The sequence below is a fragment of the Acanthopagrus latus genome, chromosome 17 (assembly GCF_904848185.1).
Source record: "Acanthopagrus latus isolate v.2019 chromosome 17, fAcaLat1.1, whole genome shotgun sequence".
NCBI lineage: Eukaryota > Metazoa > Chordata > Actinopteri > Spariformes > Sparidae > Acanthopagrus > Acanthopagrus latus.
Genome location: NC_051055.1, coordinates 14,105,743 through 14,128,091, shown reverse-complemented (window position 1 = coordinate 14,128,091; position 22,349 = coordinate 14,105,743). Strand labels below are relative to the sequence as shown.

The following is a 22,349-nucleotide window of genomic DNA, read 5'->3' as shown; positions in this document are numbered from 1 at the left end:
GTTTCACCCCCTCTCTTTGTGTATGTGTGTGTTTCATGTCACATACACACGTCATGAGAGTATCTGCTGTCATAAACTATTTTGCTTTATAATGGCGTGAAATGTATATATTTTTATATTTATCGTTCCCTCAATAGAAAAACAAATAGGGCTCCTCAGAAAAATGAAAATTTGAATGGGAACACCTGATGAAATAAATAAAGCTGTATGTTTTTCTATTTCTTTAAAATCAAATTAAAATTATATTGTAATCACACTCTTCTGCAGTGTAATAAGCCTGTCAGCAGGCTTTCTCGGTGCTCTGCTTTAGACCCTCCAGCCTGGATCATCCAGTTCGGCGGTTCGGCCACTAGTCGGCCGGCGGTGCAGCCACTCTGTCCGGCTCAGCGCCGCTCTGTGTGGGAAGTGAGCGGGCATTCAGAGAGGATGCTGAGGCCTGCCAGTCCCGCCACACACCCGTCGCTAACCCGGGGCTTCTAGGGTGGTCCGGGCTATGGCTGCACCCATCGCACATTTCGACGACGACTGGCCGGTTCTGGGTGAGCTGAGCATGGTTGCGGACCAGAGGCTGCTGCTGCTGCTGCCGCGGAAAGGCCGCGTGTCCGCCGCGGGGGAAGCGGCAGCGGCGCCGCAGCTCCTCCCGGACGAGGATGGGGATATCCCCGAGCTGTACGACAGCAGCTGCTCCCCGGGGGACGCCGGTGCTTTCAGGTCCATGGAGGACCTGGTCAACGATTTCGACGAGAAGTTATCCGCGTGCTTCCGAAATTTTGACGCCAGGACGGACAGCATCGCTCCCGTGAGTGAGATCACCGAGGAGTCGCTGCTGGACAGAGACGAGTGAGTGTCGGTGTGTCCGGGCCGGGCCCCGGGCTGGCTGTCTGCAGGCGATGTGGAGTTATCATTTATGTTCATCTGAAAGGATGTTTCAGCTGTGTTGTGTCTTAGTTCCTCGTGTCTGGGAGCCAGCGTCCATCAGAATGGGTTTCACTGTGTGTTTACACGGGTGTGATGGGGCTACAGTGACAGCCACACACTGTCTGCCACCATCTTTCCTCATCACAACTCAGCACACAGGACCACTGAGGAGACACACTGCGGATATGTTAGCTGAATTATTAACAGATTCAGCCGAGCGGGTGATCTGATATCGGTCTGGTTTCGGTTCATGGCCCTAAACGGTCTCAAAAAACGGATATTAGCCGATATGAAGAGGACCGTGACTCGTATCTTTCATTCACACGGCCGATATTTAAAGGGGCACCATGGAGAACGAGTTCTAGAAATTCAAACTCAGAATTTGAACATTTACAATATCAGTAATGAATAATAATACATTTTTTCCCCATAACTGAATAAAGCAGCTCTTCTACGAGGAAAATTAGGTCCTCAGAACACTTCTTGGCACTAGGAAGGTGGCAGGGTCCGCCACATATAAGGTTAACAGTATGAAATTGTGTTGTCCTTTAAGCTCAGTGAGGAGAGTTTGTTTATTTAGTTTGTGTAGGGATAATATTTTGTCATCTGATTAAAATGTCTAACCCAAAACTCCATAGTGAACCTTTAAAACCTTTAAAAACCTTATTATTATTATTATTATTATTATTATTATTATTATTATTATTATTATTGTTAAAAGTGATCATTCTAGGATCACAATGAATGTAGACCTAAAGGTGTGTTAGTTTATATCTTAGACTCATGAATATTGTAGTTCCAAAACACACCAAACATTTCCTGGTGGAAGCCTCTTAAATGTGAGGACTTGTGGCTTTTCATGTTTGGAGCTGTTGGTTTTGGACCGATGGAATAAGGAATTTGAAGAGTGTCAGTGTGTTTTCCTTTGTTTATATGTGATGGACCCTGCCACTTTTCTAGCTTCAAACAACTGTTCGGGGGACCTTATTTTCCTCTGAGAACAGAACAGGTACAGTAAAAAAACAGAGACTTATTAAAGCGGCTGTGTGTGTTGACGTTAGCGTACTCCAACATTAGCTACTGGTGCCCTCTGTTAGCGGAGTGAAGAGAGGTGCTGAGGCGAGGTGCTCGAGGACGCGCATAAAGTCACATCCTTTGGACTGTCGAGGGAAATCTAACCCGAGTCCAGTAATGCATTTCAACTTGGTTATTCTGTCTCTTGTAATGAATCGCATATCTAGTTATCTGATTTATACACATTGATTCAACATGATAGAAAAACATTGCATGAAACGTGACCTTTAACTCTGAACATTAATTATCTGTGTAATTCAAATTAGATAGGTGAGTTAGATTAGATAGATAATTAGATTGCTCATTTCCAGACCAAAGACACACACTGTGTTTAAGAACAGGGTGTGTCAGGGTGATAAAAGTCAACAGCGTCGCCAGATATGAGGAGGTAGCGTGCTGCAGCTTTGGGTTCTTGTGAGGCCTTCAGACGTCATCATCTCAGGCATTTTCAACTTGATATACTCTGTTGAGGATTAAACTTCCAACGTCTGCATAAAAACTGTGTAATCACATTGTGGCATCGGTGGCAATAATGTTTAAATGTATTTCTGTGGTGTCCCTGTACTGTGGATACGGCCTCCATCAGTGTCTTTACGACAAATTAAAGGGATGCTTCAATAAAAGAATAGTCTGAGGTGGCATCATACTCGGAGCTAAGAAGCTTTCTCAGAAGTCTCTGTGGGGTTCTGTTGGATTTCATGGATCTCTTTCCTCCACAGGATCTGGAACACTCTGACCAGTAACTACGGGCGCGTGATGCCAGTGGACTGGAAACAGTCACGAACGCGCTCCCTCCACGCACCCACGTTCAACCTGCAGGAGAAGCCCGTGAGTGATCCAGCCCCTCCCATCTAATCTCTGTCCCACTTTCTCCTCCAGCCCCTCCACCACACACCCCCACCCCCCGCTTCCTAAATCTCTCGTTTTCGTTCATCTCACAAATCTGAAATATTCATTGTGCCAGGGTTTAGCCCTTGATTAAATTCCCTCCCCCTGTCCCGCTCCTGTCCAGAGGAAGAGTGATGTCACGGCAGAGCTGTCGGACGACGAGGAGCTGAGGGAGCAGCTGGACATGCACTCCATCATCGTCTCCTGCCTCGCCGAGGAGCCGCTTTTCACAGCAGAGCAGGTAAGTTACATGCACAGCTCCAACATGGCTCCTGCAGGGATTCAGTAACTGATGTCCACTGGGTTCTGATGATGCGGGTCTGCGCTCTGTGCAGGTTATCGAGGAGATCGAGGAGATGATGCAGGACTCTCCTGACGTGGAGGCGAAGCACAACCCCTCTCAGTCGGACCTGTCGATGATCTCCCTGGACGTCCAGCGGGCCACCAGCAGCCCCAGCTTTGAGAGGAGTGAGTGTCTGCCAGTTGGGACTTAAAGCAACATTATGTAACTCGTTCACCCGAAAATAACAACCTCAAAATCATGTTGATGGTTCAGTGTCTTGTAATGAGGTGAATGGCGTCTCTGCCTCAGCCACTCCGCCCCCCCACCCATCACTTGTTTCTGCACTCTGCATCGGATGTAGTGAAGTCATAGCCAATAAATAGAGCTGATAATACATTTCTGTCATTGACTTTAGAAGCACGGCATCCACACATTCTGATACAGCAGGTCACGGTATTTGCTGCAGAGTAGACTAGAGAGCCAAGCATGTTGTCACAAGTCGTTTTAATTCTGTGCAGCAAGCTGCCAATATGGCTGTCCTTTCTGTGGCTAGGTCCGCAGATTTAGACAGAAAGCGGTAAACTGGGGGTCTGTTTTGGGCCGCCAGTTTGACGCCTCGGAGGGCACACTTATTTCCACCTCCCTTGCTATCTGAATCTGAGACGTCAGTGTGCCGGCAACTGCATGAGTTGGGCGGAGGTGTCGATGACGTCCACAGCCGGGGAAACAGCTGATCACAGCAGTCAGTCCATCACTTCATCTGCAGACGTCAAGATGAGCATCTGGACAGCCGCTGAGATCCGGGAGATGCTAGCATCTCCTTGGTCTCTGTAGCTGTCTTCGTTGTCCACTTGTTGTTGTAGCAGCAAGCACTAACAGTTGCTTCTTTCAAATTAAAGCCCCCCGCTAAGAACCCATCTCTAAACTCCAGTGGGGTGCAACGTAAAGCTCTTATTTTGAAGATAAATTCGACATTTTTCACTGTTTAAGCCCAACTTCGTGGCTCACCTCACGTCACACGTTTACGCCCACCCCAGTGGCGGCTTTTTGGAAAAGAAGGAATATTACACCTCCCTTTTAGAAAGACAAGGTGACACATTGCAGCCTGTACCTTGCTGCAAATGTGCCACCTCTTCTATCTAAAAGGGGCTACAGTCTCAGAGGAAGACATGCCTGTCTTATTAGAGGTGTGGGATATGAAACCATCCATCTTTGCCTACATCTCAGCCTTAGGTGTGCACAAACTTTAAAACTTAAAAGAAAAGTCTCTTTTGTGCATCCCTGCCTGTGATATGTTTTTGATAAACTCTTTGTAAATGTTGGTTTTGGTTGTCTCATGGGAGATTCCAATGAAAATCAGCTGTGTTTTTGTGTCTCTGAATGTGTCCAGGGGTGCGGACGCTGACCGTCGCGGAGCTGAACGAGCGTCTGGAGGAGACGGAGACGAACATCAGGAGGTTCTCGGAGGAGCTGGTGCAGCAGCTGGCTCTCAGAGATGAGCTGGAATTTGAGAAAGAGGTGAAGAACAGCTTCATCTCGGCGCTCATCGACGTGCAGAACAGACAAAAGGAGCACCGGGAGCTGCTGAAGAAGAAGAAGAAGCTCAAAGGCGGTGCCGGGCCGTCGCAGGAGAAAACGCTGGGATCAGTGAGTGTTTTACTCCTTCAGATTTCGACATTTCCACCCTGGTGATGTGCTGATGCCTTCAGATCTTTCTTTGTTTTCTACTGTTTGCTGCATTTCTCACTCTATTCCTTGTTGTATTTTCCAACAAACTGTATTCTCCTGAAGTCTTTTCCAATCTTTGTTTCTCTGCTTGGCTTCCTTCCTCCCCAGCGCTTCAGCGTGGAGGGATTCTCCTCTGTCATTCAGAACAGCTTCCGCCAAACCTTTGGGAGCGGGTGCAGTGAAAGACAGGTTATTTTCTCCTCCTGCTCAACTCCTTCTGAACTGAAAACATGCACTTTGTCAGGAATGTCATCCCACAGAAACACCCACCACAGCGACCTTAGTCCCCCGTCTTTGTGTCTGTTTTACAGTATTTGACCACGGTCATCCCGTATGAGAAAAAGGGACATCCTCCTTCGCTCGAGGACCTCCAGATCCTCACTAAGAGTAAGTGTCTTCACCATAACAGTACTTGAGTTATATTGGCTGCGACTGATCCACCCACTCTTCTGCTTCTGCTGCCTTGCAGTTCTTCAGGCTATGAGAGACGACAGTGACAAGGTGCCCGGTCTCTTGACAGATTACATTCTCAAAGGTGAGCTTTTTCACGTTTGTTTTATTGAAGTCCGTGACATGATGTGTTGTCAGTGTCCTCACTGTCAGTCATGTTTGACAGAAGCCAAAGGATCAGTGACGTCAGGAACTTTCCCCAGAGTGTTTCCACCGGAGGGTTCAGGATCGACAATAAGCGCTGAGCATTTCTCATCAGTTGAATACCTGCAATACTTTTATTTGATTTTAACGACTCATGCTGGAGTGTTGAAGGTGACGGCGAAGCACAATTTAGACAGCTGGCTGCAGCAAAGCACAATTTTTTTTTTACATGTGGCGTAGTTGGAAAATCATTTGTAAGTGATAAACACAGAGCAGCTGCTCATGGTGTAGAAAGCACAACGTCCGTCAGGTGGTTAAAAAGGCCTCCAGCTGGCTGCGAGGTCTCAAATGTTTCTATAATCTCCATCAAGGGAACGGTGCAGACCTTCGCTGCCCCCCTTCGCTCTCTCTTTGTTTTCCCTCCTTTCACACACGTTCTGTTTTCATCCTGTCTTTTCTCTGCTTCTTACGATCTAATCGACTGCTGCTTTAGCTCTGGTGTGAGCGGCCGATGGAGAGGTTTGTGACACGTTCACATGTGATGTGCACTGTTGTGGTGTTCAGCTCACACTGCGAGAGCGTCCCCACCCCCCCACCCTAACTACCACCAAAACTGTAGTGCCGTCCGACCCGTCTGATGTTCAACCTTTTCACTGCCCCCCCCCCCCCCCCCCCACTTTCCCACGTGGTGGCCGGCTGCAGCATGGTTCATCCCTTTCACCGTCACTGACTCGCTGACACACACTTTAAAAAAGCTCTCTTCACCCTCTAGTTAACATTAAAGACACAGTTTGATGATTGTTAGTTACCCACCCTACTTCACAGATAGGTTTGAGCTCTTCACCGGTGTGCTTAACAATGACTCTCCTCGTGTTTTTCCTCTTCTTGATCTCCTGCTTTGTAATTTGTACTGATCCACCCTCCCCCGTGCTGAATTGTCATCTCTAATCACTTTTTTTTGCTCTCTAATATTAATCTCTTCTGTTTTCGCAGTGCTTTGCCCAACGTAGAGCAGGGAGACGGTGCCTGACGCTCAGCAGAGGCTTCAGATTGAAGAAGAAGAGGAGTCATTGTGTTTTTTTTTGTTTCGGCAGACATGAAGCACACTTAATTTATTCCTGCATGTTTTTTTTACGTCAAAATGTGTCTTTTCTTTTGTCCCTCTCTTGATTTTTGTTGTACTGATTTTGTGTTGAGCGTTGTGATTTTGCAAATCTCGTGTGTCCCTGTGAATTTTTGACTTCTCTCCTCCGTTTTTTTTATTTATTTATTTATTTATTTTTATTGTCTCGCACTATGAAAGAGTATCCGAAGAATGGTAACTTACACGAGAAATATACCCAGGTAGATATACCAGCATAGCAGCCGCGCTGTTGGGCTTAAGGGCAGAGCTACAACGCAAAGGGCTTTGTCAACTATATCCACCGAGCAACGAACAGATGCACAACGCACGCCGAAGAGTTATAAAACAGGAGAGCATCGAGACTGTAAAGCAGAAACAGAAGAGGGGGAAATCAATGAGTGTTGCAGCAGCACGAGAGACAGAGACAAGTGCAGGAAACACATACAAAGACACACACAGGTAATAATAACAAATACACGAGTTAGTTAACTTGTGCGTCGACATAATCCAAGTGCAAAACCATCATGTGATTCAACACAGCCTTCCGTGTAGCAGCAGAACAATACAGACATTATCATTAGCATTATTATTCTTCTTCTCTGGAAGATGACGCGTTGATCGCTGAGGTGACGAAGTCAGGACTGAAATCAACTAATCAATTAACTAACTATGCATTCGAGTGAACCCTGAGTCGTGACCCGTGCACTGTCTGTACCTTGGCGACGCTGACTGCAGCTCTGAGTCAGAGACTGGAGCGTCGACGCCATGCCTGCCGCGCTCAGGGCAGCCGACACCACGAGTGGGTTGTTGTTCTCCGTGTATTCTTGTATACGAACAAGCTGCCTTTGCCTGAACTTTTGTACATTATAAAGGAGTTATTTTCAATGAATGAATGTCAAAACTGCTGGGAAACTTACAGAACCTGCTTCACTGTTAATTTATTTTGTAAATATTTCAAATATATTGACAAAACCACACCTGCTTTGTCTCAATATGTATTCTTGATTTGATCGTGCAAACAGTAAATGGACAGAAGATAAAGACAATAAGATGACGTCACCAACACAAATACGCACCCTTAACACAATTTTAAAATAAAAGAATTAAAGGTTCAATATGTAGGGATTGGCCAGTCATCAAATTCATACTTGAAACAAATGGGGGGCAGCGTGTCACCAGAGTAACTGCTAACTGATGCTAACAGTAGCTGCCTTCTCTTATTAGCTTGTTTAGCTGTGCAGCTAACGGTGGTGCTGACACCACGAGCACAGGAGTTTTAGATCCCGACTACCCAAATGGTTAGCATGCTAACTTCAGAAGGTATCTCTCCAACACGATACGTAGACTTCATAAAGTCAAAACTGCTATTTACTCACAAACTGTTGATGACTTTACTTGATTTTTAAAACTCAACTCAAATTACTGGTTATAATTTAGGATTAGAAGAGAACTGCATGAGTGGTTTGTTTTCCACTTCTTACATATATTGCACCTTGAACAGTAGGAGGCACCAAGTTTTCCCCAGAGGTTTGAATCCATTTCTATTAAGATCTAGTGCATAATGAAGAGATAAGGGAGGGATGAACATTCATAGTGCGCCAGAAAAACAGTGGAGAGTAATTTCCACTTTGGTACACTCCCGAAATATTTCATTTATTACAAGAGACAATATGCAGGGGAGACAGTGTTTACACTGGAAAGTTCTGGGGATAGAACTTGCTTATCTATTAAAATAATATAATAACTCTCTTTGTTATCAAGCTGTTTGTCTTTGAATATCGTCATCATATTCTCCAACTATTTACAAAGAATTTTTAAGTGTCTTTGCTCATGTTTTGTCTCTGCGTTACCTAAACGTGTCACAAGGTTAATGTGATTTCAGACAGTGAAATGCTCCTTCATTGCTGGCAGAGGAAACTCTAGTGAAACATACACAAATAACAAAATCACAAACAGTGATTATTTCCTCATTATATAAGTCTGTGCCACGTGTCAGTTGTGCCCCGTCCAGCTCGCTGAGGAGAACCAGATGTGGGCTGTTTGACAAAACCCCCAAACATCCAACCACTGGCCCTCTGTGGAAGCCACAGCTCAATTAGCGAGCAGCTTTAAAAGCCTCTTTGGAAGCTGTTTGTAGTTTAGTTGTTGTTATCAAAGGGCGCAGAAAGATGCAGAGCGGAGATACCAAAAAATTATTCAAATTCTGCTTGTGAAATAAACAGGAACCAACACACAGTGGTGCAATTAAGTGCAAATTCAGTGTTTCCATTTTAGATCTCAGAGGCAAATTTTTAAAACTTTTACTCCTTTACATTTGTCTGATGGCTTTAGTTACTAGTTACTCTTCAGGTTACAATATTTCATACCTTTCCCACTCAGTGAAAAACCATAAATGTCAGTCATTATCTGCTTGCCCTCATGCTGATGGATAGTTGGGTGAAGTTTCATAGTTCACAAAGCATTTCTGGGGCATCACAGCTAAACAGTGTTGCAGCATTCTACTAAACGACTGAAATAGACGGGGACTTGTTTTTTTACATGTAAAAAGAACAATGTAGAAAAAGACATAAAACAGCTCAGGTGGTGAAATCAAAGTCTCTGGAAGCCCCAAGATCCCAAACGAATTTTGGAAGGATGTTATTTATACTCTTTTTAAACCAAAATCTTCACTGTACAGTAGCAGCTGTGTGTCAGCCGTCATCAAGAGTGTGGGTAACGTCTTTCCAAACCAGTTTGGGATCTCTGGAGTGTTGGATTATGCTGGACGAGCTGTATGGAGCCACTTAATGTTTTTTTCCACCACTTTTTTTGGGGTTGTTTGGACGGTCCCCATCTACTTGAGTTGTTTAGGAGAATGTTGCAACACTGTTTTCCTGTGAGGTTCCAGAAATGTTTCCTGGACAACAAAACTTCACCCGACATGAGGGTGAACGACTGATACGGCGTTATTGGGTGAACTGTTCCTTTAAATTGTTTCTTTATGGGTTGAGAAAACTCTCGAACGTCTTCAGCTGCATAAAAAATTTAAAAGCCCTCTCGGGTTGGCTGGAAAAATTCATCATCACGAAGCTGAAAAACAGGCAGTTTTTTCCTGAGGCCATGAAAAGTCGACCAACTCCTCAAACACACAGTGATGTCATAGATTATGATGCATCACTGTAAATGAAACTGTTCAATACAAGGTAATTTGAAAAAGACTCAAATTTAACATCTACAGCAGTAAAATGCAACAATAACACTGAAATGTTAACCCAAAAAAAATCATATATATGACAGTCCTGATATTTTCATTCTGTACGTTAAGGAAGGTTTTGAATGCGATGCTTTTAGTTGTAGTGGGGGTATTTTCACAGTGTGGTAGGTAAAAGTATCTGAATACACACACACACACACACACACACACACACACACACACACACACACACACACACACACAAGGCCCTGCTGTTGATCACTAGTACCCTACAAACACATGGAACCCGAGTCATGCTTGTCTGAATGTGGTCACACATCCATCTCCCTTCAGCGTTTCACAAGCAGCACAAACGTCTGTTGAACATCTGTAAAACATTTGTTCTCTCTCAGATAAGATTTCCTCAGTCACGCCCGCCGTGACTGAGGAAACACAACAGTCACAACAGTCTGGCCGGCGCTCAGAGCTGCGAGGAGCTTCGCTGTGGTGCTGCACCAAAGACCTGTTTCTCTACGCTGGATTTTAAGCCTTTTTCTCCCCCCCGAGTATTATGGACGTTAGAGGGGTTTGCTTGATGTTTTGTCTGCTCCTGCTGGCACACTGCAGGGCCCAGCAGCAGACCTCCTCCAAGAGAAGAAATGGTAAGAAAGGTGAGACTTGGTATCGACTTGTCACTGGGAATGAATTTCCTCTGATGTTCAATCCGTGAATAACTTTCACAGAATGCCAGTGCTGAAGTATCTTGTAAGAAATAATGACATTTTGCATTCCTTGCCCTTTCAATAGACTCTGCAAACAGTGCTGCGATTGAGGAGCTGAGGAGACGGATCGATGACATTGTTCAAGAGCTGAATCTGGTGAAAGAGAACCAAGCTCTACAGACAGGTGGTTTCTACTAAAAATTAGTTTTCTATAGATATATTGCACTTTTCAACATCACTTTAACAGCTCTCCTGTCTTGGAGAGCCACAATAACACCTGAGCCGCACTGACTTTGTCCTAATCTCCCCCTCAGTTTGTCTGCGAGGCACCAAGATCCCCGGCAAGTGTTTCCTGGCCGACCCCGTGAAGAAGACCTTCCACGCGGCCAGCGACGACTGCATCGCCAAAGGTGGCAGTCTGGCCACCCCTCTGACAGGAGACGAGAACGACCAGCTCCACAGCTACGTGCGCCAGAGCATCGGCCCAGAGGCGCACATCTGGCTGGGCATCAACGACCTGGTGACCGAGGGCCAGTGGGTGGACCAATCGAGCTCCAACGTGCGCTTCAAGAACTGGGAGACAGAGATCACCCTGCAGCCGGACGGAGGGCGCAGCCACAACTGCGCCATCCTCTCCATCCCGGCCAACGGGAAGTGGTTTGATGAGGGCTGCCGGGCTGAGAAAGCTTCTGTGTGTGAGTTCAACATCGTCTAACACAGACTCTGTTTTCTGACTGTGCATATACTTACAATACGACCAGTACAAGCCGCTTGCAGAAAAGAATGAAACATGTAGAGAAATCAGGTAAAATACATTTAAAGGATAATGTTCTGCATCTTTCTTGAGCTTTTCTTGGCCAGGTGACTTCCCACAGTGGTCTTGTCATATATGTCACTGTATAAGCTAAACCCACTGGGCCATGATGTTTTTTATACATACATGCCCACAAAGTCTTATTAGATATTCATCGAGGTAAACACCACTGGATCGCTTCCCTTTGTTATACGTATCTTCAGTCATCTGCCTATCAATGCAATAAACGTTTTATTTTTTACTGAAGTGCAATCGTCATGTCTTTATTTGTAGTTGCAGACAAAGCAGACACAATGGGAATATTCTGTTCATCAGTGGGAGAAATGTTCACTTGAAAAAAAAAAAAGCTTATTAAACAAGTCAAGGCTTGTGAAAATTACTTGGCTGGTACAATACATAATATCAACAACACAAACTCTGGTTAAAGGTCTTTTTTCTCAGTTTCTGTTCTGAGACAGAGGGGTCAAAAGGTCAAAAGTGTCCCTTTCAAAATAAGACTCAAAACCACTGGACAAAATGTTTCATATCAGTGGTGTCTGAATTCGAATTATCCGAACACAGGCTGTCATCGCTGTGCAGCATTGTAAAAACGACCCAAAGGTAACACTTGAGTAAAAGTAAAGATACTGTATGAAACTGTTACTTTGGCAAACGTGAGAGTGGCCAACACGAGTAGTCCTTGAGTAAAACTCTCAGCTTGGTCGTCAGCATTTGATACTAAATGTACTCAAATATTAAAAGTAATATTCTGGCTACAAATGTACTTCAGTATCAAAGTAAGGACAAGTAAAAGTATAAATTAAACATAAAATACATTTAGTGGTGAAGACAGGACAATATTTGCATTAGTACATTACTTAGTAAATGCTTAGTTACATTCCATCACTGACTCTGAGGAAATGGTTGGTGATTATTTTAATCGAATGTTTATGAATGATTGGTTTTCTGAGCATCTGAAACAGCAACAGAAAGGTGGCACCACAAGATAATATACACTGAAGGCAGAGAGGAGGATGTCCTGGTGGGATTAACATCCTCTCCCGTAAATAAAAAACAAAACCTGTTCAGATTCTCAATTTTACTATTAAGTGCTGTGGAGGTCTAAAAATCTGTTCAGGAAAGTCCCCACTTGATGAAAACAATGACGCATCTACCTCCACCCCTACACATTTTCATGATGAAAACTTGGTTTCTGTATTGTTTTCCCACCCAAAGAAAGATTACATCACATCAACATGTTTGGACGTCTCCATGGAGACCCACTGATGTCAGCAGCAACAGTCAGCGTCAGTAAATCAGATGGTAAACTGCTGCAAGAATGATCAGATTTGACTCGGCTCTTAACCAAAAAGCAAAGAGGACACTTTATTTCCTCAGGAGAGGCGACTTTGAACTTTGTCTCCCTCTGCAGGTCATTTTCTGAACTGCAAGAGGCAACACGGCCTTACGAGACAAATAACACAGTTCATTTAGTCTGTTTGAAGAAACTGAACCAAACTTTTCCTCAGATGAGACCTGCTGATATTCTGGCATCAAATGTTGAAATCAATGCCCTAAGTTTCTGTACCTGTTAATGTACAAAGGTTTACAACAAAAACTGTAACTTTGGACTTTTTACATCAGTTGATTGTAACAACACCAAAATAAATCTAGTCTGTCACAGTCTTTAGCAACCAACAGATGTAAAAAGTCCAAAGTTACAGTTTTACAACAAAAACTTCAACTTTGGACTTTTTACATCAGCCGGTTGAACAACACCAAAAAAGAAAAAAAGAAAATCCAGTCCGTCAAGGTCTTGAGCACTCATCACACTTCAATGATATGCCTCAAGCTACCTCTAATTAATAACAAAGCTCAGTCAAACAACAAACAGACAGACAGACATTTCTTTGTGGGATGTAACGTTTGGCTAACATGCTGCAGTTAAGCTTGTGAGAGCAGTTCCATTTCAGCCCAGAAAAAGGATTCATCGGTTCACAAAACATTTAGGAAAATATTGCTTCCGACTACTGATTCTCATTCATCATGACACACAGTTGACACACAGCTGAAAATAAAAAACACCACTTAGCGAGCAGCAGATCAGTCTCGAGATTCCTAAATGTATGGGCCCAAAAAGAGAAAGCAAAATTGCTCAAAATGGCTGAAATAATAATAACAGACTTAGCAGGAGTGTGTTGACCTTTCTGTAAGGCACATTTATGGCTTAATGATTCTGTATCTTCCAGTCTCCATAGCAGGTTCAAAAGCAGTGATAAAAAGTAAACAGAGAGAAAATACTCCATGCATCTACGCAGCTGTTGCAACATCCTGAAACACAGGCTCATCAAGCCATTGTGTCTTTATGAAGCTGCAGAAGTGCAGTGATTTCCGACAGCAGTGGAGTCCTCTCTATTCACCAGTTTAATAATAAAACAGCAAAAAAACTCAGCATGTAAACAGCACATTTTTGCTCAGAAATATGTACAAAATATCTCAAATTTAAAAAGTCCTTTCCTGAAAGCAACATGTCTTTACAGTGGCACAAGCTGTTGTTAAGAGGATGATTATGTTCTGCTTTGAAAACTAAATGCATCCTTCATCTGAGAGAAAATACGGTAACAGCTGCAGGCAGGTTTGAACACAGTGTTTTTCTGTCCCTGGCTTTGGTGCAAAACCACGCTCTTGAGAAAAAAGAGAAGAAAAAAAAAGGTTCTTGAAAAGGCTGAACATCAGGTAATCACACAGATGCCAGGGAATGAATATCTCAAAGTTCAAGTAGGTCAAGTGAAAAGCTGAAAAAGCCGAATCCAATCTTCTCCTCAGTTCCCTCCCTCCGGCTCCAGCCGCGGCCCCAGGCTCGGAGAGCGCTCCTCGTCACTCTGGCCCTCGCCCTGGTAAATCACATTGTCCACCAGGCGCTGGTCGTGGCTCAAAGGCCTGATGGGAAGTGGAGGAGCCTGTTGAGATGAGATCGAAAACGGCTGTTTGCTAGCTTGCCTGTCGTCAGCGATGGAGTCTTTAGAGACCAGGGGTCTTTGTGAGTCCATGCGCCCTGTGAAGGGCTGGTATGTGTCGAAGTCTCTGTAGACACAGATCTCTTTCCCCTTCCTCAGCAGGTGTGTGTAGACAAGTGTGTCCTCAATAGAGGCGTACTCGTGTTCATCGTTGTCTTGGCGTGTTTCTGGGAAACCGTTTAGTCCCGGCAGGAAGATGGTGCCGTTTGGATTGTAGATGGAAACTTGTTGACTCAGCTTCTTCTTCTTCTTCCTGTTTGGAAAGACCGTCGAGACAAAGAAAGACTTATCAACAGAACCTCTTACAGCTAAGGTGCCCTACATAGTTGTGGGGAATAACTTCTAATCAGAAGAAAAAGATCTACACTTCAAACAGTGTTGTGGGACCTTATTTTCCTCTGAGAACAGCTTGTTTATTCACTTATGGAAAAAAACACATATTTCTGATTTTGTATTAGTACATCATTACTGTTGCGAATATAACAATTCTGACTTTGGATTTCTTCTCCAACACCACACAGTGCCCCTTGAAGAATGACAGTTTTAAAAGAAGGTGGAGCGATCTTTATCAGATCAAGGCAGACAGGAAATATAGTAAGACGCTGCTTTAGCATCTTTAGCAACTATCTTCACAATGAGCATGATGTCATTCGAAGAATAAAACAGGAAGCAGAGTTACTCGCCTGATCACCACACAGACCACCACCAGCACAATGACGAATATGACCAACAGAGAAGCCACCACACTCAGGATGATGGTCAGCAGACGGTCTAAAAGGAGTGAAAACAAGCAAAATATTTCATTGACCACATTAATCAAGTGTCCAATGCTTGTCAATTTGATACCGTCCACGAAAGTCTTAAGAAACATGTGAAGCCTGAAACACACTTAGAAAATAACAAGGGACAGTTCTGATTCTTGGGCATATTTTGGCAATGCAGAGTCATATAACCTAGACAAAGGCACTGCAGTAATGCAAGCAATAGAGGCTGTAACCTACTTAGACACAGAGGTGCTTTGAGCTAAATGCTAATGTCCGCATGCTAAGACGCTCACAATGACAACTCCACTCTCTGCGCTAAACCTACCCATGACGTTGTTTCACCCAGAAAAATAATGGAACTGCGCCCTGTACTGAAGGAGTTAGAGAGATTGCTATTCCAGAGTCTACAGCCGTGCTAGCGGCTCCCTGTGGGATTGTGCTAGCTATCGCTACATACGATGTGTTGAGCTGAATGCTAACAACAGCCTGCTCACATGGTCACCACTGTAATGTTACTATGATGGAAGAATTAGGACTTAATAATTATGTTCATCTCCTTAGTTTAGCATGCTAGCATGTTGTATTTGCTCATTAGCAATGAACATGAGGTGAAGCTGATGGGATTTTGCTGTAGTTTTGCAAGTACCATTGGACAAGCTGACATTTTGTTTTCCCTATTGGTGACTGTGGATATCTTGTATAGTTGTTGAGATACTTCTGTGTTGGACCGACCGACCCTGCCATGGTGACTGTAAAGTACCGCTACGCCCTAGTCTCAGGGAAGATGCCCGTGTGATCCACCAAAACATCCGGTCCACATCCAACCTTCTAACATGCCTAAAATGTCCTCTTACTTATGCTCTTCTGCAGGGTGATCTTGGTGATGACGCTAAATTGTCCTCTTTCAGGCATGCAGTTGGACATGTTGAGGTAGAAGCTCGCGGAGACGGTGATCTCTTCCTCGGGCGTCTCGTCCTCCCTGCGGCTGTAGTCCTCCTCCAGCCGGCCGACCCTCTGCACTCTGATGTTGGTGTGGCGGTTGCTGCACTTGGGCTGGCTGAGGTTGGCGAACATCAGGTGGGCCTCCATCTTTGGGGGAACGGTGACGATCCAGGAGACGGTGGAGTAAGACTTCATCCCTTCCGGCCAACCAGGAGAGGCCAAGAGAGCGGGAGCGTCTCTCTTTGGAGACACACTGAAGATGTATCTCTCTGAAAAGAGGAGTAGGCAAAAGAAAATGCTATTAAATTTAACTGACATGCATTCGTTTTATGTGTTCCTTTCATTCAACCGAAGCCGCTTGCTACCTGATATCGCCCCTTTCATTTTGGCATACAGCACAGGCGTCGCTTTACCGCCCAACGTGCCGGACACAGAGACAGACACGTTGGTGCGGACCTGGACCTTCTGTATGACTCCATTAGGGCAGTACCGCCCAACAGTAGTGCCGTCGTCTTCGGTCATTTTGATAATGAAGCTGTCGTTGCAGCGCTGCCCTGGGAGGCACTGCTTGAGGTTTCCAGCGGGAGCGGTGAGCTCCACGGTGCTGTGCTCAGGTGGGCGGAGAGTCCAGGTCACGCTGCTCAGAGGGGCGGGGAGGCAGGGGGGCAGCAGAGGCACCGACAGATGGACTGCGGTATTTGAGCAGTCCTTGAGTTGCCTACACTCTGACAGGAAAGCAGGTACATTAAATCCGAAACTTGATTTTCTCTCTATTTGCCACAGTAATTAAAGGGTCAGTTCCCCCCAAATTCACACACACACACACACACACAGACACACAAAAAGCATTCACTTTCGGTGGAAACGTACAGGACAAGTATGGACAGGTATAGAAACAAGTCAAGGCTTATTTTCAAGGCCTAAACACTGAATTATGGATCTACCTATGACTCTCGTGGCGGTGACCTGTACGTCTTCAGGGAGGCAGTGCTGGAATGTCAGCTCGCTGTTTGACGTGACTGTGATCGTCTCCCTCAATGCGGAGTTTACTCTCATCTGGCAGTCAGAGGCCGATCTCTGTTTCTCAATGTGAAGAGAAAGGCCCTCCATTTTGCTCACATCCACTTTGCACGACACTGCAGAAAACAGCACAAAGAGAAACGAACATGTCTCCCGTGTCCTTGTTTTTCTTTCTGTCTCGCACACAATTGTAAATGTGTGGGCAAGGTACGTTCATCGAGTCCAACAGGTATTTGAATGTCGATGCAACAGAGACAGCTGAGCGTGATTTCCTGATTGCTGGAGGAAGTGTTTCCTGCTGATTTTCCTCCACTGTCATTCATGACTCAGCAGTCATGAGGCAATCTAAGAGATCCCCAAAGGTGAGACCCGAAGGGTGCAGATGAAGCCCACCCTCCACGTCACTGTTTCATTTCTCATCCCCACTGAAGCTGGACTCCCTCACACATCCCTGACTAATGGATAAGGGTTCTTGTTCTAACATGATTCACAGTAGAAAATAAAGATTATTTATATTAAGCAATCACATGCCTGCTACAGCATGTGGTAATCCCATAAACTACTGTCTGAACGGAGAAAATCTCCACCAGCTGTATTTGGTCCTGTACAAAAAGAAGACGCCGCATGAATTTATGAGCTGATAAATGAAATGGCTGGTGAACACAACTTTAATTTAATATACTGTTCTGCTGAAACATATTACTGAATTTCTTTGTTAGATAGATCCCAACATGAACTAGACATTTTTCCACTTCGATGGTTTTAAAGCAGCAATATCAGATTTTTTTTTGACCACTTGGCGATGGCAGAACAAGCTGTAAACACAGACGTCACCACCAAATGTAGTTGATATGGCAAACGTGTTAGCAGACAGTTACATGTTTATGCATCGAACCAACCCAAAGCAATACAAGTATCTATACGGAGTCTTGCTCCCGACCACCATTACCTCTCTTCTAACTTGGTTGGTAGAGTTTTAGTCTCTACTAACTCCCGTGGGAATGGTCTGTTCATTCAGCTGCTAAATTCTCCACTATGTTCTATGTTGGTGACCGCATGCCTGACGTTGGCGTTTTAACCTGTTACTTTGGATCTAAACTTGCCCTCGAAAGTCACATAATACAAAAACAAACTAAACAACCCCGGCAGAGGTAGACCAGCAACTCCTCTGTTCTGCAAGCTAAAATTATTGGTTTTGTCAAAGGACTCTGGTGGTTGGAAGAGCGTATATGGATATAACAGCTTCAGTTTTCCGTTGGAACAGGATTTCGCACAGCGAGGTGGTTAAAATAGTTTTTGCTGCTGACCTGAACAGCGGCACACTGCTCAATTTCTGTTCCAGTAGTGCTGTAGTACTTGAAGTTGGTCTTTTTAGCATCTCGGTCACATTTTGGACTCCACTGCAATTTTATTCAGTCTTGTATCCGTCTCTGTCAAGACCACAACTCCAAAGGTTTAACTGCACATTGAATAACTGTCTGGTTATCATTCTGTAGTTGATGATGATCGCTACGGGAAGAAAAGAGCCACCCAGAAAACCTGGTGCTTGCACCAAAAAAACATATTGGGTTAGGTCGATTATAAAACATATAACAGGGTCATTAAATTCGGTTGCCTTAGTATTTGCATTAGCTTTATCTGAGAAAACAAAGTTTAATTTCCACATATAAAATCACCTTCCTTTTGATTGTTTTATCAAGAATACTTTTATACTGTATATGCAGCAGCAAAAGAGGTGAATAGTGAGGAAATGTTCATTTGTTTTCTATGGGTGTTTTCCTGGGAATTGTGGATCTTTCAGATCGATTTAAGGAGTGGTTCGCGTTGTCCACATTTTATCTGAGTGTGTCATGCAGTCACATGAGACTGACTGGTCCGGTTCAAAGTCTTGGTCTTGACTACAGGTAATGCACTGACTGTGGCCCTCATACAACGCAAACTCACCCTTTAACAGTCTTGGCAGAAAGTTAAAACTGATGCCTTGATAGCCAGTTGGCAGCATCAAGTGTGGATGATGTACAAACCTTGGGAACTCGTAGACACCCTGAGGCTCAGGGAGAGTCCAGGAGAACCAGCACGGCTTCTATCCATCTCGCAGTTCCTCAGCGTCAGGGTGAAGTTTCCCTTCCTCTGCGGCTGGGTGTCCGTCAGCCTCAGCCCGGACGATGGTCCCCCTCTGCTCTGGTACACCACTTCTGTGTCCTTCTTCCTACAAAGCGGCTGTGTGAGCTTTAAGAACTCAACGGTCGTCTTGTGTTTGTCCGGGACCTGAAAGTACCACTCCATCACATCATCGTCAGGAAAACTGCCCGGATAGTTTGGAGAGAGCAACTCTGCGGACGAGGTCCCTTTTGGTAGAGTGAGGGTGATTTTTGCAAGAGCTATGAGAGAAAAAGGACACAAATAGCAGTGAAATAATGATGTTTGACACAGGAGACAAAGCAGTCATTCAGACATAAGAATTTAAACCAGCTTACATTTGATTTCCTCCCCGACAGACACATCAAACCAGCCATTTTGGAGCTTCTGCCCTGCTGGGACCTCCACAGCAAAGCTGCCTTGATTCAGTATCTGAGCACTTCTGATAGGCCCCGTTCGGCAGTATGTCCCTACGGCCACGTCCCCTGAAGACTGTAAGGCATGGATGGTGTAGCTGTGTCTGTCTGGACATCTCTCCGATGCATTAATCTGTCTCAGGCCGACGCTGGTGAAGTCTATTTTGAACGCTTTCAGCGCAGAGGTGTTCAGGTTCCAGGTGAACCTACGGGCAAAGTCCTGCAAAGGAAGCGAGCCGGAGTCGGCCTGGATGATGTGGCTGCTGCACGACTTTGTGGAACATTCTGGGAAAAGAGATTAACAGACGACTTGTAAAATAAATTAACCCACCAATACGCAAGATATGTCAATAACAGCTTTTACTTTCGCTCGAAAAGACTGATGCACGCTTACCAATATTTCGTACAACTTCCACGCTGAACACATCTTGAGGTCTGGAGCAATCAAACTCCACTTGTACAGGTTTGTTGTCTTTCAGCAGGAGGGATGTAGTGCATTGTCGTGAACCTCCTGCCCCGGTGCATACTTTGCAACCTCTGACCTGAGTAGTGCTAATATTGAGAGTTGTGCCTCGATCAGGGGTTACTGTATTCCTCTGGACTCCTGCAGGAAACACAAATCATGAAAATTTGGCAGAAATACTGCTGAAAATAGATAGATGCCCAGTCCGTAGTGTCTACATGGATCATATCATTCCCAGATGGTCCCACCCAACATCGTTTGAAGCCACAAAGGTGGCAGGGTCCGCCAAATACAAACAAAGCAAAACAGTATGACCTTGCGCTGTCCTTTAGTATCAGTTTGTCAACTCCGTTTATTCGGTCATTAAGAAAACAAAGACTGTTTTTTTTAATGCTTAAACAAAGTGAATAAACAGCTGGGATCCAAGTCTACAGTTCTCGATGAGTTGTAAAAGTCCTCTAATGACATGTGCGGGTCCATCGTGAAATTGTGCCCATAGGGAGGTGAATGAATCAATGAGTGATCCGAGTTTCCTCAATAAAGTATTCTTCAGTTATATTTACACGCTCTACAGGCAGTGGATCCACTCGGCACATGTGAGAATGATGAATTGCTTAAATAAATAAATAAATCCTATCTGCTCACTTTATTTAGCGTTCACGTCAACAGCTGGGTTGGAATGATTGAGGACACATTGTGAATGTAATCACCACTGAAAGCCAGAGCATAAAGAAGTCTTGCTACATACTGTATTAGATATACGGTAAGCTTTTATTCACGGCGAGCAGAGTCACAGTGACTAAGTGCGCTGAGAGATAGATGAGGCAGACGGCTTGGCTTCACTCCTTCTATGACTAACCGGGCCTGAGCTCAGCAAACAGAGCCATGCTCACACACACTCACACACACACACACACACACACACACACACACACACACACACACACACACACACCCCTAAAGTCAGCTCTCTATTGTCTCGCATATCCTGCTCCACACTCTATTATTTCTTCTTCTATATATAAATATATATAGTATTACATGTTGGTCAGGATCAGACACAGCCTGTCATCTGACACATGACACGTCAGATTAGCTCCTGGCACACTTTTAAGTGATGTAGTTTTGGTTTGGTCACGATCAACAACTGAGATCATCCTTTCATTTCTTTGTCCTTCCAATGATTCTGTGTGACAGCTTCACTAACTGTGACTCAACCAATCAATACACTGATTAAAGCCAGGAGAACTCATCATCAGCACAAACAGCACAGCAATACACAGCAATACAGAGCTTATAAATACTAAACAGCATAGTAATGATGGTAATAATAATGAAGTGGCATGATTTGATGAATAATCAGTGTTCATGTTTAAAGAGCAGACGTTCCGCCTCAGCAACACGTCCCAGTGAATCTGTCACGCTGGTTAATGATTGAGCTGTGACTTACCTGGCACAGTGGACACGATGACTGTGAGAAGTAAGACGTGAAGAGCGGCTCTTGATGAGGACATGCTGCCCTACAGTGTTTCTATAACTCGGATCCTGAGGGAAGTCGGTGCGCATTTCATCGCTTCTCGTCCGGAGCTGCGACCTTCGTGCGCCACATTTCCCCCTCCGGTTGAAGCTACGTGAAGTTTCTGTGGTCGTTTCTGTTGAGACTCGGCCGCTGCACTTCCTGTAAAGTGTGAGTGTGTCGGCGGGGAGGGAGTGCCGCTGCTGCTGTCGAGGCACAGGTAGTGTCGAGGGCGTGGCCACGGCGGCCATTTTGGCAGGTACGACAGTTCACTCGTGTTTCACAACATCCGTGATATTCATGATGAAAAGGAGATTTAAAAAAAAAAAAACCCGCTACAGGTGAGCTACTTCTGCGAGGCAAAACCCACAATGGTTTATTACATTTAAAAACACAATTAGCTGAACGTTTGGGAGGGCCAGGCAGAGGATTACAGCCTAGTATTAGTTTAATTATAGCCTATAAATAAGGCAGTGACACCGTATGAGATATTATAGTCCAACCAGTGAGTGGAACAAGTGTTCAGATGTTTGAATTAAGTAAAAATATGTCCCGCAATCAAAATTTTACTCACTTAATAGTCATTAAGTAGCCTTAAATCAGCATAATATACACAAGCATTAAAAGTATAAGACCTGATGTACAGTGAAATGTTCCCGTTAGTGTTTTACTTTCATACATGACGTTTTTGTAGAAAAGTTACTACTGCACACGGTGGATTTTGCATTTTTTTTTAACTGTAAGTGTTAAAGGCAAACAACAATAATAATCATATAA

The 22,349-nt window shown here is 44.5% G+C and overlaps 3 protein-coding genes across 6 annotated transcripts; 2 read left to right on the top strand and 1 right to left on the bottom strand.

Moving 5' to 3' along the window:
* The first annotated feature begins 79 nt into the window (after positions 1–79).
* Positions 80–16,119, top strand: fez2 (fasciculation and elongation protein zeta 2). 3 transcript variants are annotated; one of them, XR_005070875.1, is made up of 10 exons: positions 80–840; positions 2,712–2,820; positions 3,005–3,121; positions 3,216–3,348; positions 4,554–4,810; positions 5,000–5,080; positions 5,203–5,278; positions 5,361–5,426; positions 6,479–7,067; positions 15,985–16,119. XR_005070875.1 is itself a non-coding variant. In XM_037075751.1 (9 exons), exons 1-9 carry the CDS (start codon positions 494–496, stop codon positions 6,493–6,495), a joined length of 1,203 nt encoding a protein of 400 aa, XP_036931646.1. In that variant the 5' UTR covers positions 80–493; the 3' UTR covers positions 6,496–7,585. The 3 variants fall into 3 exon arrangements, 2 of the variants coding, with proteins under 2 accessions (XP_036931646.1, XP_036931647.1); XM_037075751.1 differs by lacking the exon at positions 15,985–16,119 and having other exon boundaries at positions 6,479–7,585; XM_037075752.1 differs by lacking the exons at positions 5,000–5,080; positions 15,985–16,119 and having other exon boundaries at positions 6,479–7,585.
* clec3ba (C-type lectin domain family 3, member Ba) lies at positions 10,210–11,559 on the top strand. 2 transcript variants are annotated; one of them, XM_037075754.1, is made up of 3 exons: positions 10,210–10,451; positions 10,588–10,686; positions 10,817–11,559. In XM_037075754.1, exons 1-3 carry the CDS (start codon positions 10,352–10,354, stop codon positions 11,215–11,217), a joined length of 600 nt encoding a protein of 199 aa, XP_036931649.1. In that variant the 5' UTR covers positions 10,210–10,351; the 3' UTR covers positions 11,218–11,559. The 2 variants fall into 2 exon arrangements, with proteins under 2 accessions (XP_036931649.1, XP_036931650.1); XM_037075755.1 differs by having other exon boundaries at positions 10,301–10,442.
* Positions 12,216–22,323, bottom strand: cdcp1a (CUB domain containing protein 1a). The gene is made up of 9 exons (XM_037075743.1): positions 21,507–22,323; positions 19,988–20,197; positions 19,516–19,878; positions 19,063–19,419; positions 16,963–17,154; positions 16,384–16,743; positions 15,931–16,287; positions 14,996–15,083; positions 12,216–14,565 (listed from the first exon to the last, which is right to left on the bottom strand). Exons 1-9 carry the CDS (start codon positions 21,568–21,570, stop codon positions 14,118–14,120), a joined length of 2,439 nt encoding a protein of 812 aa, XP_036931638.1. The 5' UTR covers positions 21,571–22,323; the 3' UTR covers positions 12,216–14,117.
* Positions 22,324–22,349: the final 26 nt, after the last annotated feature.